At 40.4% G+C, this 14266-nt stretch overlaps 1 protein-coding gene across 8 annotated transcripts in view; it reads left to right on the plus strand.

Moving 5' to 3' along the window:
• The window catches only part of PTPN13 (protein tyrosine phosphatase non-receptor type 13), a 199086-nt gene that overhangs the window by 100273 nt on the left and 84547 nt on the right, over window positions 1–14266 (plus strand). For 7 of the 8 annotated variants that reach the window (XM_058192077.1, XM_058192069.1, XM_058192073.1 and 4 more), the window contains exons 10-15: window positions 1743–1962; window positions 3362–3436; window positions 5476–5650; window positions 7914–8067; window positions 9248–9386; window positions 14061–14213. In XM_058192077.1, coding sequence (XP_058048060.1) covers window positions 1743–1962; window positions 3362–3436; window positions 5476–5650; window positions 7914–8067; window positions 9248–9386; window positions 14061–14213 — 916 coding nt within the window. The remainder of the gene's footprint in view (window positions 1–1742; window positions 1963–3361; window positions 3437–5475; window positions 5651–7913; window positions 8068–9247; window positions 9387–14060; window positions 14214–14266) is intronic. The other variant, XM_058192075.1, reaches the window with a different exon arrangement.

Here is a 14266-nt window from a genome sequence, read left to right on the forward strand (position 1 = left end):
AGGGTATAATATGTTCTAAGTAAAGTTGCCTTTTGCAGTTGACTGATTTTGTCAATGCCAACGGTGTTCAAGTAGTGCTCCAGTTGTTTTAGAATAATATGCCTATTATTATTGATATTGTCTTTGTTTTCTATTGCCACAGTTGCTCTACTTCTGTTTGGAAGTCTTTATATTTTGTGATTTTCTCCAGTTTTTTCTCTTCTTCTGTCTCCGGGTTCTGCAATGTCTACTAACCAGACTTTTTATTATTTGTCCACCCAATTTTTGGGAAACTGCCAGCTAAGCTGGAATGAGGGGTCAAATGGGGGCCTAGCTTGGAATCATTGCACAGCCACAAGTGACATATGCTTTATCTTCCCCAAGATCCATGAAGTCTTACTTAGGTGTTTCCAGGGAAACAGAGTCTGGCGAGATTCTTATAACATAAGTAGAGGTAATAAACATGCGTATTCTAGCTGTTTATGGCTGGCCCTGTTTGCTTGCCTGCCCCTGACACAAATAATAATACTATTAGGCTGTGGGGTAAAATAATCCATGTAAGAAATAAAGGATATTGTATAAGGTAAACTTTGGCTAATGGCGATGTGCTGAAGAATCTTCTGCTTAAAATATCTCTGTCCCTAAATCAATTGGTCTCTGGGATATTTCATTCTGTAAGTTAAATTTGTACCTTGCTATTCTGATATTTTGTCTTTCTGCTCTCCAAACCTTTCCTTCATTTTTTATTCTGCATTACTTAATTCATTCCTTAGCCTTGGTAGTAACAGCATATGCAACAACGCTTCAGTAAGTACAAGAGACAAATATTTCTTCTGCATATATTCATTTTCCAGCTGAGTGGTAATCATGCCAGCACCAAGTTAATAAGTAATTCCTGTATCCTGATTTAAGAAAGCAAACCAAGAGGTTCAGGGGTTGAGTTGCATCTTTACTTAATCAAGTAAAGAAAGGCTTTTGAGAGATTCTTAGAAGTTAAAATTAAAATTCACATTTAAATAGAAGGAACTTCCATATATTAATTAGCTTACAACCACAGAGTTGTGGTTGTGGTTGTTGTTGTTCTCCTCCTCCTCCTCCAGCCATCATAACAGCAGATAATTAGTTGCATTTCTAATTCAACTCTGCATATACATGTGTTGCAGTGAAAAAAAGCCACATATACAGACAGCTATGGAATTCATGGCAGTGGTGAAATCCAAATTTTTTTACTACCGATTCTGTGGGCATGGTTTTGTGGGCATGGTATGGCTTTGTGAGTGTGGCTTTGTGGACGTAGCAGGGAAAGGATACTGCAAAATCCCCATTCCCACCTCACTCCTTTGTCCCAGGATCTTCTTGCTAAGCAAAGATGCTTAGGATCTGCCTTTAATCAACTAAAGAGATAAAGGAAGGGCAAAAAAAATGGCTCTTTCCCCCATATTTATCTTCATTTCCAAAGTTATTTTGTTCCTTAAAATAAGAAAAAACTTCCTGACTATAAGATCTGAACAATGGAACAATCTATCTGCAGGATTGTGAGATCTCTATTTCTGGAAGTTTTTAAGAAAGACTAGACAGCTACCTCTCAAAGATGGTTTAATTGGCTTTCCTACACATTGTCAAGGCTTCAACTAGATAATTTGTATGGTCTCATTCAACTCCACAGTTTTATGAATCTGTAAGCTGGGTTTTCTATTAAATTGTGCTACAGAACCACTCATTCATTGTCATGGCAATCCGTTTACTTTCCTTTTCATCCACAGGCAGTATGAAGCAACTCCTGAAGACAGCCTGTTGAGCCAAGAAGTAATGTTGAAGCGCCAGGAGGAGGAAATGATGCAACTGCAAGCTAAAATGGCGCTCCGGCAGTCTCGGCTCAGCCTCTATCCTGGAGACCTGGTGAGGCCAACCGTGCTTGATATGACAAAGGATCCACTTAGAGAAATTGCTTTGGAAACAGCCATGACGCAAAGGAAGCTAAGGGTAATGTTAAGACACTGATGGGCCAAGGATTGCATCTTTTAAAAAAGCATTGTGCTAAGCAGATTGGAGAGGTTAACACATCTACTCAGCTCCTCCCTCATATGGTGTGTGTGTCTGTGTGTACACACACATATTTGTGTGTGTGTGTATTTATATTTAATGGTTGATATTCTGATAGGCCATTAAAGCCATTCTGTCTTAGAAAATGTTATCCCTATGGAGATTCTTGAGATTCTTACTACATGCCCCAACAGTAGCATAGATAGTTTAAGCAAGTGCACCTAATCTATAGTGTCACTATATAAATATGGTGTATTTTGACACCAACATCATGACCAGTGGTAGGATTTGACCGGTTCGGGTGAACCGGTAGCTCCAACGATCAGCTAGAAGCGAACCGGTTCACTGCGATGATCAGGTGGGCCTGCCCCTGCGCTTTACTGACCTATATCTTCACCTGCTTGGTGGGAATGGCAGTCAGGCATGGGTAGACTCTGTCTGTCAGCCAATAGGACCAAGTCTGCTGATTTTTTAAATCCCGCCTTTTCCTGTGAGTATCCAGTTTATTGACTCGCTCCGGCTTGGACAGACGTGTCTTTCTTAGCTTAGCAAATTCCTCAGATTTGACCTTCTTTAACGATCTCCCTCTCGTATGGTTGAGACATTTCAGCGTGAAAGGCTTTTGCCTACCTCCGCTGATTTGCACAGCAGAGCAGATTGCCACGCCTCAGCTGTGTTACTCCCCAGCAGTAACGCGGAAAATAAGTTTTCATAAAATTGTGCATGCACGCACAGCGTGCGTCAGGTACGTCCGGAGTGCTCGCGTGAAGCATGTGACCACTGAACCAGTTGTTAAACCGGCAGGATCCCACCACTGATCATGACCAATTAGAAACCAATGACTCAGTAGTATCCTGGAATGTTTCCTGCTGTTGCTGTTGACCTTTTCCAAATCTCCCCAATACAATTAGATTGCTTCTCTAACATTGCATATGTTTTAGAAAGACCTATTGTGTTGTTGTTGTTTTTTTGCTGCCTCTATATTTCTTCATCCTGATGCCTTATGTTGGGATTACAGTTTCCAGAATTCCAAGATAAATTCTTGGGATGGGAATTTCTAGGGAAATAGTCATTTTCCCAACCGATCTGGAAAACAACAGGTTTCGCAGTGCAATTATTTAATTAGACAAACATTTATTTGTTTAATGTACAGAATGTTTGTCTAATGGAATCCTAGAAATGAATAGATTTATTATGTGTCCATAACATAATAATAGCTCTTCATTTCATTCAGTCCTCAATTCCCCTCTGTAATAACTATGAGCTTTATTCTTGTCAAGTCTTCAGTTGCTTATCAGTTTTGATGCCGAATGCTAAAATGAGTTTCTCTCATTTGCAGAATTTCTTTGGTCCTGAGTTCGTAAAAACTACCATTGAACCCTTTGCCTCCTTGGATATGCCAAAATCAATTTTGGTAAGACCTTTGTTGTAAATGTACTTATCAGTAAGTAGCATATAACTAGCAGTGATCTGATGGCATGGTATGTGATTATCTTAATGGGGTTTTTCTTGTCCTATAAAATCCCTCCTATACTCTTAATTGCTTGATTTCTCTTAGTGGATTCTTTGTTCCCCCTTTTTAGACAATAATTGGTTTAACGTTCTCTGAATGTTAAGCTCCACGTGCAATATTTATCTGATAAGTTGTGTGACAATCACCATGAGCTTTCAACACCACCTCTAGAGATTGGGAAATTTGGGGTGGCGAACCTATGATACGCATGCCAGAGGTGGCACGCAGTGCCCTCTCTGATGGCACGTGAAACATCACCCCAGTTCAGCTCTGCTGCACATGTGCGCACACCTCCCGCCAGCCAGCTGGTATTTGGGTCTCTGCCACACATTCACGGGGGTGTGCGGGGGGCCCATGCACGGGAGAGTGGGGAGCATGTGGAAGCGGGGTGCTTTCAGGGGGGCCGTGTGCACATGTGGGGGGCCATGTGCACATGCGGAGGTGTGTGTGCAGGGGGGGCGCACACACATGCGCAAGGGCGGGGCTCATGCACAGGATCGCACGCACGCACATTGCATTTTGCGGGTTCGGGTGTGCCCACTTTGGGCACTCGGTCCAGAAAAGGTTAGTCATTACTGGTCTATCATATTGTCCAGTTCAGATAACTCCCTTTCCTTGTCTTCCCTGTTTAAATTATATTTATTCTATTAAACAACTTTGCAATTTACTTCATGAGGATGATATGATTTTGTGCTGGGTTACAACTTTTTGTTTCACTTCTGACTACATAACTGATCCTTCACCCCCGGTGTCAGAATTTTCCTCTTTGTGTAGATTAATGTTTTCTTTGACATTGTTAACAATGCAAGGAGTTTTTTTGTTTTTTTTAAATAGGGGCTCTCTCCTTGTAGGAGATTATTAGGTTATCAGCCTGTAGTCTTGAGAACACTCTACGGTAATACATTTTTTAAAAAGACTTCTGAAGTTTGGGTCTATGTTGCTCCAATATAACTAGCTTGCTTTTTACATCGTTCTTAGTACTTTGAAATTAATGGAATTTGGAATTTCTTAATGGTGTTTCTATAATGCAGATGATCTATGTGGTTACTGTTTCCCTTTCATCACACATTCTGTCTTAGCAGTAGCTGTGTGGTACATTTTTTATAAATCATGTTTTCTGACAGCAAGGTAACTGAAATAGAGAAGTGATATCATTTAGTGGAACGTTTAGTATTTGAGTAGCTGACAGTACCTTGGTCATATCCTCCTGCATATATTTAAAAAAAGGAATGTGGCAGAAAAACAACAACCCTGCATATAGTCCTAGTTGATATGAACTGCCATACTGCAGTATTGTATTTCTCTGTGTGTAATTTTGATTTTTTTTAAAAAAATTGACATTCCCCTCACTTTCCATTTCCTCTGTCATATTAGAAAAGTGGATATTTGTTTAAAAAAAATGATGCTTTTGACTTGTGATGGCAAACTTATGGCACGTGCGCCACAGGTGGCCTTTGGAGCCATCTCTGCGGGCACACGAGCCAATGCCAAGGTCAGTTCCACTGCATGCCTCCCGCCAGCCAGCTGATTTTCGGGTCTCTGCCGGGAGATGCGCGCACATGCGCCGGAGGGTGGAAGGGTGTCACATGTGCATGCATGAGGTGGGGGGGTCGCGTGTGCATGCACGGGGGGTAGGGGTCACGCTCAGTGGGTGGAGAAGGTGGAGCGCACGCCCTGCGCCTCGTTTTTGCTTCAACCTAGTTTTGGTGCTAGCATGCCTCCCTGAAGCCTCCTGGGACCAAAAATGGGGCGTGGGTGTGTGTGCAGCGCAATGATGGTCGTGGATGCTTGCGCTGGGGGTAGGGCCTGCGGGGGGGGGGCGTTGCATTATTGGTGTCGGCACCCGAGGAAAAAAAGGTTCGGCATCACTGCTTTTGACCATTTATGGCCCTGTATATGCAGTTTTGTGTCATTGGTGATAGTTTTTTTTTTTTAATCAGAACAAGAAAGGGAAGAATGAAGACAATCGTCGGAAAGTCAACATCATGCTTTTAAGTGGCCAAAGACTAGAACTGACTTGTGATACTAAGACCTTATGCAAAGATGTATTTGATATGGTAGTCGCCCATATTGGTTTAATGGAGCATCACTTGTTTGGATTAGCTTCCTTAAAAGGTGAGAAAAATATTGCATAACTCTGGATATTTTTCCTTTGATACCAAATGGTAACTGTCGTATCGAGTCATTACTGAGCACAAAAATAAATTCCATATTCTTCCTGGGAACAGACTAGCCTTGGTGACAGAGATATGCAAATTCGTCTTTCTCTCTAAATTTGTTTCCCGTAATAGAGACAGCTGGTTTGAATTGAAACAGGTTTGTAGAGAAAGGGGAACAATTATTTTTTCCCTATGTCATTTTCTTAATTAAAAATCCCCTGCAATTTGTTCTCATAGCAAAAACATGTATGTTACCATTCAAATAGCCTTTTCAGAAGAAATTTAAGTGGAGAAAATGAAAGGGTGTGTAAAAATTATTTTTTCCTTCCCCACGTGAAGTCTGGCACAATATCCTGATCCAGAAAGGTAAATGTGGAAAGAATATTATATAACCTAGAACTAAGGAGAAATTTCCTGACAGTTAAACCAATCAGTGGAACAACTTGCCTCCAGAAGTTGTAAATTCAGCTTTAATTGCAATAATACTAGAGCAACTAATAGATTTAAACTTAATGTCAACCGCTTTAATCTAGATTGCAGAAAATATGACTTCTGTAACAGAATCATCAGTGCTTGGAATACTTTACCTGACTCTGTGGTCTCTTCCCATAATCCTAAAAGCTTTATCCAAAAACTTTCTACTATTGACCTCACCCCATTCCTAAGAGGACCATAAGGGGCGTGCATAAGCGCACAAACGTGCCTACCGTTCCTGTCCTATTGTTTTTCTTTTCTTCTTCCTATATATATGCTTATACCTCCTTATATTTACCCATATATGTGTTTATTTACTATATAATCTTTTTGTATGATACCTACATATATTGTTGTGACAAAATAAAATAAATAAATAAATAAATAAATAAATAAATAAATAAATAAATAAATAAATAAATAAATACTCCAACATTGGAAGTTTTTAAGAAGAGATTGGACAACCATTTGTCTGAAATGATATAGGGCTGTGATGGCAAACCTATGGCATGAGTGCCAGAGGTGACACACAGAGCCCTCTCCATGGGCACATGTACCATCACCAACTGCTCTTCTGGGTTCCGTCGTGCACATGCGTGCCGGACAGCTGCACACATGCACTTGGCAGCCAGCTGCTGTCTTCTGGGTTCTGGCACAGACATGCGTGCCAGTCAGCTGGTCTTCGCGCAAAGACCAGCTGGCCAGTGCACATGTGCGCAACGGAACCCAGAAGTGCAGCTGGCCGCCGTGCACATGCACACCAGCCAGCTGCTTTCTTCCGGGTTCCGGGACTCCAACGTGCATGCATGCTCCAGTTTTGGCACTCAGTGCCAAAAAGGTTAACCATCACTGGTATAGGGTTTCCTGCCTGAGCAGGGGGCCTAGAAGAGGTCCAACAAGGTCCCTTCCAACTATTCTGCTCTACCCTATTCTACTCTACCCTACTCTATTCTACTCTACTCTATTCATTGGCAATTTGATGGTTGAAAGTAATATAGGAGACAACAGGGTTGGGAATATGTAGGTAAACCTTCCCCAACCTGGAAATCCTTCAGTATGTGGACTTCAATTCCAAGAATTCCCCAGCTAGCAGATCATTTTTGAGGATTCCAGGAAGTAACCACCACATCTACTAAGGGATGGTTCATTTGGGCCTCAGACAGCCATTAGAAAACTTTACTTCATCAGCCAGTAGTACATCACTATAGACTGGAATCTGTCCCTGCCCTGGCTCTCAGAAATTCTTATATTATCCACTTTGCTTTGTTTTCTGCATTCATTAAGTGAATCAGCTGATAGCTTAATCCTATATGCAGCCGTTCAAAGTTAAATTCCTCTGATGGAGGATGATTTCCTTCTGTTGAACAAATAGAATTGCATGTTTGAGAGACCACTTGTGGATATATCACCAAAACAGAGCAACTGAACCAGAGGTGAAATCCAGCAGGTTCTAACAGGTTCTGGAGAACCGGTAGCAAAAATTTTGAGTAGTTCAGAGAACCGACAAATGCAACCTCTGGCTGGCCCCAGAGTGGGGCAGGAATGGAGATTTTGCAATATCCTTCCCCCAGCAGTGGGGTGGGAATGGGGATTTGCAGTATCCTTCCCCTGCCACGCCCACCAAGCAATACTACGCCCACCAAGCCACGCCCACAGAACTGGTAGTAAAATAATTTGAATTTCACCACTGAACTGAATTGCTATGTCTTATGAATGTTCTGGGTTGATTTACCTTTCGATGACAGAAAATGAGTACTTCTTCATCGATCCAGAGCTGAAGCTAACTAAAGTAGCCCCTGATGGCTGGAAGGAAGAATCTAAGAAAAGGAACAAAAACACTGTAAACTTCATCTTGTACTTCCGGATTAAGTTCTTTGTGGATGACATTAGTCTGATTCAGTGAGTATATCTGTGTTGTGTTTTAGAATCATTCTTCTCACATGGTCCTGTTTTACTGGGGAAGTCAACATGCTCCCAAGTAGTCTTGCTTTCTACAAGTCACACACAATTACGACCACTCTGTTCTACTTTCTATTCCTTAGTTGGATAGCAGGGGAAGGGTAACAAAGGGATGGTCCCAACCTGCTATTCTGTTAACAATATCCTGACTGTCAGGAATTCCATGCTAGCATGTGCATGAATTACTTGAGTGGTGTGGTGGCCTAGAGGTGGAGCTCTCGCCTCATAATCAGGAGCCTGTGAGTTTGATCCTAGGTAGAGACAAATATTTCTCTTTCTGGGCACAATGAGAATATATCCGTTGAACAAAACTCCACAAGGCATTATGGGGTCATTAAAAGTAGATGATGATGATGTGCATGAATTACATACAGGCAATAGGGCAAATGTAGTGTTGGAATAACTAAATATTTCTCTGACAGCCCAATGTATTTTCATGTTGTTTATAGCAAATGCAAATTGCTATTGCATTTGAACCCACCCACCCCCGTTCTGATGTGGAGTGTCTAGCCAGACGAATCTCTCTTGGGGAACATGATTATGAAACAAAGGTGGTTCAAAGTTTTTCAAAGCATCATGGAAACCTGGAATTGTTGAATTTCCCTTATGTTTGTCACATGCATCCTGCAGTGCTGGAGAAATACCTGTTACAAGACCTTGATTCATTCATTCATTCATTCATTTAATTTATAACTCAGGTTTCTGCTCAAACATGCACTACCAAATGTAAAAACATAATATAAAGACTTAAGACATAAAATGAAAACTAAAATCAATTTAAAATCCTGGCAAAAGAACCCCATTCACATAATGCAGGGGTGTCAAACTGGCAATCCGTGGGCCGGATGTGTCACATGCAGGCCACGCCCACCCCAACTCCGCCAAGGGGAAAAAATGTCACGAAACGTCACATGATGGCAACGTGATGCCATGAGTTCAACACTCATGACATAATCATGACACTTCAACCTGTTCCCCTGTTATCCAGTTAACCTTGTCATACAAAAGGGCCATTGTATAAAAGAGAATCGTTGCCTTGAGTTAATCTGTGTATAGTCATTATTTTCCACATCACATGATCTGTTTATTTCTTTTTCTCACCTCTTTTGATTTGGTCCAGGCACACCTTGACGTATCATCAGTACTACCTGCAGTTAAGGAAAGATCTTCTAGAAGAGAAGATACACTGTGATGATGAAACAGCCTTATTGTTGGCTTCCTTGGCCCTCCAGGCAGAATATGGAGATTACCAAGATGAAGTAAGGAGAGGAGTTTTTTTTCACTTGTTGGCGACCTCTCAATTCTATGCTTATTTTATACCGTATTTTTTGGAGTATACGACGTACCTTTTCCCCCAAAAAAAGAGGGTGAAAATCTGGATGCGTCTTATATTCCAAATGTAGCCCCACCCAGCTTCTCAAACAGGGGTTTCAGAGACTGAAAAAAGCATCAGAAACGAAGCCCCCAAACAGAGCTTCAGAGGCTTTTTTCTGAAGTTTTGTTTTGGAGGCTTTCAGAGGCAGAAAAAAGTTTTTTCTGAAACAGAGTTTCAGAGGCAGAAAAAAAAGCAAACGAAAGCAAGGCACAGAGCTCACAACCAAGAACAGAATAGAATAGAATTTTTATTGGCCAAGTGTGATTGGACACACAAGGAATTTGTCTTGGTGCATATGCTCTCAGTGTACATAAAAGAAAAGATATCTTCATCAAGGTACAACACTTACAACACTTAAGGTCATAGGGTACAAATTTAACACTTAATGATACAACACTTAATGATAGTCATAGGCTTCAAATAAGCAATCAGGAAACAATCAATATCAATATAAATCATAAGGATTACCAGCAGCAAAGTTACAGTCAAACAGTCATAAGTGGAAGGAGATGGGTGATAGGAACGATGAGAAGATTAATAGTGCAGATTTAGTAAATAGTTTGACAGTGTTGAGGGAATTATGTGTTTAGCACAGTGATGACGTTCGGGGAAAAACTGTTCTTGTGTCTAGATGTTCTGGTGTGCAGTGCTCTATAGCATCATTTTGAGGGTAGGAGTTGAAACAGTTTATATCCAGGATATGAGGGATCTGTAAGTATTTTCATGGCCCTCTTCCTGATTCGTGCAGTATACAGGTCCTCAATGGAAGGCAGGTTGGTAGCAATTATTTTTTCTGCAGTTCTAATTATCCTCTGAAGTCTGTGTCTGTCCTGTTGGGTTGCAGAACCAAACCAGACAGTTATAGAGGTGCAAATGACAAACTCAATAATGCCTCTGTAAAACCAAGGAACCTGTTGCTAAAATTCACCTCTGGGAACAGCTAATTGGGAGTATTCCGGGTGGCCAATCCACCTGCCAATCAGCTTTTTTCTTATTTTCCTCCCCAAAAACTAAGGTGCGTCTTATACTCCAAAAAATACGGTAGTTTAATGCATCTTGGTTGGTTTGGCTGCTACATAAACGTTAAGGTTCAGTAGATCTGCAGTTGGGAAGCAGAAGAGAAGAATTCAAAGGTTTTCCAAATTAAATTGGTTTGTAGCCATACAACTCAGATCAATATCTTCTCCCAATTATAGGGTCTTGAAGCCAAAGTAATCGAGTTTTATGGAACAAATGTAACAGTAAAAGGACTGGGAGGCTCCCTGTTTATGTCAAAAGAAAATATTAACTGAAAATTAATGCACTAATTTAACTAATAATGAGGCAACTGTTTCTCAAACTTCTGATTTCAGTCACTTTTTAAATATTCATTCTGGAAACTGGTAACCTAAAGTTTAGTGTTTCTGGTCCATATAAAGTGATAACTATTAAAACCATCATCATGTCACAGTTGCAAAAGTTCTCATAATGTCATTGAAATTTCTTCAGATTTGGAGCATCTGGAAGAACATTCAGAGCAGGCAACGACGCCTGACACTCCTAACCTTACTTTATACTAATAATTAAAAAATGTTTTCTCAATAAAGGAGAATATTTGTAGCTCAGGGTTGAAATGAGGGGGTCTTGGTGCGCTCTGAACTTGCTTGTTTCCTTGCAGACACTTCATTACCCTAACTAGGTAACATGATGCACTGATGATGTTACCTAGTTAGGGTAATGAAGTGTCTGCAAGAAAACAAGCAAATTCAGAGAGCAACAAGGATTGTCTTTTGCGTGCAATGCCAATTTGTACAGAAATTCCACAAATGATCTCTTTCAAATGAATGACAGGTCCAATTTTGGACACACCTGAGGTAGACACGGAGTAAAGTGTGAGCAGTTTTGTGAATAAAAGGCATAAATAGAGATGTTCATTCAGAGCTTTAGCCTCCTTCCTCTTTTGAGGATCGTTATTTTGAATTCATCCACTCTGAAAATATGAGTTTCTTACCTGTACAAGTTATGCTTTAAGTCAGAGGTGTCCAACCTTGGCAACTTTAAGTCTTGTGGACTTCAGCTACCAAAGTTCCTCAGCCAGTTTTCTGGCTGAGGAATTCTGGAAGTTGACGTCCACAAGTCTTAAAGTTGCCAAGGTTGGAGACCCTGGGTTTAGTGTGTCATGGTATGCCCTGAAGCGAAGAAGTATTGGGTCAAAATACAGGGATGGCTACAGGATATCCACAAGTCCACAAGTCTTAAAGTTGACGTCCACAAGTCTTAAAGTTGACGTCCACAAGTCTTAAAGTTGCCAAGGTTGGAGACCCTGGGTTTAGTGTGCCATGGTATGCCCTGAACCGAAGAAGTACTGGGTCAAAATACAGGGATGGCTACAGGATATAACAAAATGCCAAATAGAGCTGAGCCCAGAAACTTTTCTCTTGGGAATGCTTAAGACAAAACTTGTATAAAAAAAAACATACTAATATGTGATTTTGCACATACTAACAGTGGTGAGGATTGCGTTCGCGCAATATTGGAAACATAGTAGCATGCCACCAGAGAGTCTGATTATCCAAAAAGTATACGACTGTGCAGAAATGGATAGGCTTACCATAGAACTACAAGAAAAAGAAGACTCAGAATAGTATGCATTCTGGGAAAATTGGTACACATGGACAAACATTAGAAATAGAAAATTATATATATATATATATATATATACGTAGGTCTTTGGTTATTCGGGTTTTCTCCCGTGTAATATATATATACATACATATATACATATATATTTGTTTTCTGAGGTTTTTGTGGGTTTTTGTATGTAGGTCTTTGGTTATTCGGGTTTTCTCCCGCGTAAAATTGGAAGTGTCTTGGCGCGTTTCGAAGTCTCATTCGTCATCTTCAGGCTTCAGCCGTGCTTGCTCCCAGAAGCACGAAGCTGAAGCCTGAAGATGACAAATGAGACTTCGTCGAAACGTTGCCAAGACACTTCCAATTTTACGCGGGAGAAAACCCGAATAACCAAAGACCTACATACAAACACCCGCAAAAACCTCAGAAAACACACACACACACACACACACACACACACACACACACACACATATATATATATATATATATATATATATATGGCTATTGTTGATTAGATGCGTATAATGTATATAGAAATTATATGGAAGATAGACCCGAAATATACAATAATGTCACAGTTCTGTTGAATATGCACTAAGGTTATAAAAAAAGAAAATTGTAATGAAAATAAATTTAAAAAAAAGACTTGTGGACTTCAATTCCCAGAATTCTGCGAGTTGAAGTCCACAAGCCTTAAAGTTACTAAGGCTGGAGACCCCTGCTTTAAGTGATGATCTATATCAGTGCTTTAAGTGCTTTAAGTGATGATCTATATTGGGGTGTCAAACTCATGGCATCACTTTTTCCCCCTTCACTAAAATGGCGATGGGCATGGCCAGCACTAAAATGGGGATGGACATGGCCAACTCCGGCCTGCGGGCTGCGAGTTTTAACACCTCTGATCTATATAGTCAAGCATGTGGATTCAGGCCTGCCCAGAACATGATTTCTAAATTTCTAAACCTGAATTAAATATTTGTTCCTGCCATCATGCTCATACTCAGGTAGACATGCTTTTATTTTCCTGCCTGATTTAATTATAACTACCACAATGATATACAAAGGAAACCGGAGCACGCATGAAAGATTCATAACTGCCTTGATGATTGTTCAGAGCATCTTCCCTATTGATAAGCATTTTGTCTACAGTCTCTGTTTAGTTACATCTATGGTTCGACTTGCTAACTTACTGACTAGAGAAAAGCCTTTCCAAAGGCCACAAGCACCCTGATTCTGTCATCAGGTTTGTAGAGGTGAATTCAATATTGTGCAAAAAGGATAAATGCAAAAACATGTCAGAAGAAAAATGATTTCTAGAATAGCTCCAGTAAAGTACACTCAAGAAGTTTTGCCAACTATTAGCAGATGTGAACAGTTGAAGAAAGACATCAGCCATCCTGCTTAACTGTAGAATAAACATTGCATATAATGGTCTATTAGTAGAAGACTTATTTATTCATTACAACATACCAGCATCTATTTATTTATATAGTCAAGTAATAAATTGTGTGTTCTGTTGAGCATTTTTAACATCCCTGCTGCCAGTGTAAAAATTAAGTTCTTAAAAAGCCCATGCTTGCAATTTTCAGAAAGATCTGATCACTTTTTGATATATGGATCTTAATTAATGTTATAATTATAATGATTATAATGTTATTATCTAGGAGTGATGATTGAACATAGAATAACAAGGCTGGCGGAGACCATGGAGGTCTTCTAATCCACCCTCCTGCTTGAACAAAAGACCTTGCATACCATTCTGGGACAAATGATTGATAGGAAGGTTTTGGCAGTGGTGTGGAGAACACCAAGGAAGCTGTATTCATATTCTGCATCACCTGTGATTATGCTACTCAACCATTATTGAACTGGCACAGCATCCAGTTACAGCTAGCTAAGATCGGGGCTATGGCTTACAGTGTTGCTCTGATGCTTCTCTTTGCAGGTACATGGCTTATCCTACTTCAGAACAGAACACTATTTGCCAGCAAGAGTGATAGAGAATCCGGAGCTACCTAATGTGAAAGAAGAATTGCCAAAACTGCACAGCACCTATGCAGGTGCCTCTGAAAACCAAGCTGAAATAGAATTTCTGAAGGTTAGAAATTCTGTGTGTTTTCCTAAAAGGTTTTCCTATCCTAATGAAAGGGG

This window comes from Ahaetulla prasina, chromosome 8 (genome assembly GCF_028640845.1).
Source record: "Ahaetulla prasina isolate Xishuangbanna chromosome 8, ASM2864084v1, whole genome shotgun sequence".
Classification (NCBI taxonomy): Eukaryota; Metazoa; Chordata; class Lepidosauria; order Squamata; family Colubridae; genus Ahaetulla; species Ahaetulla prasina.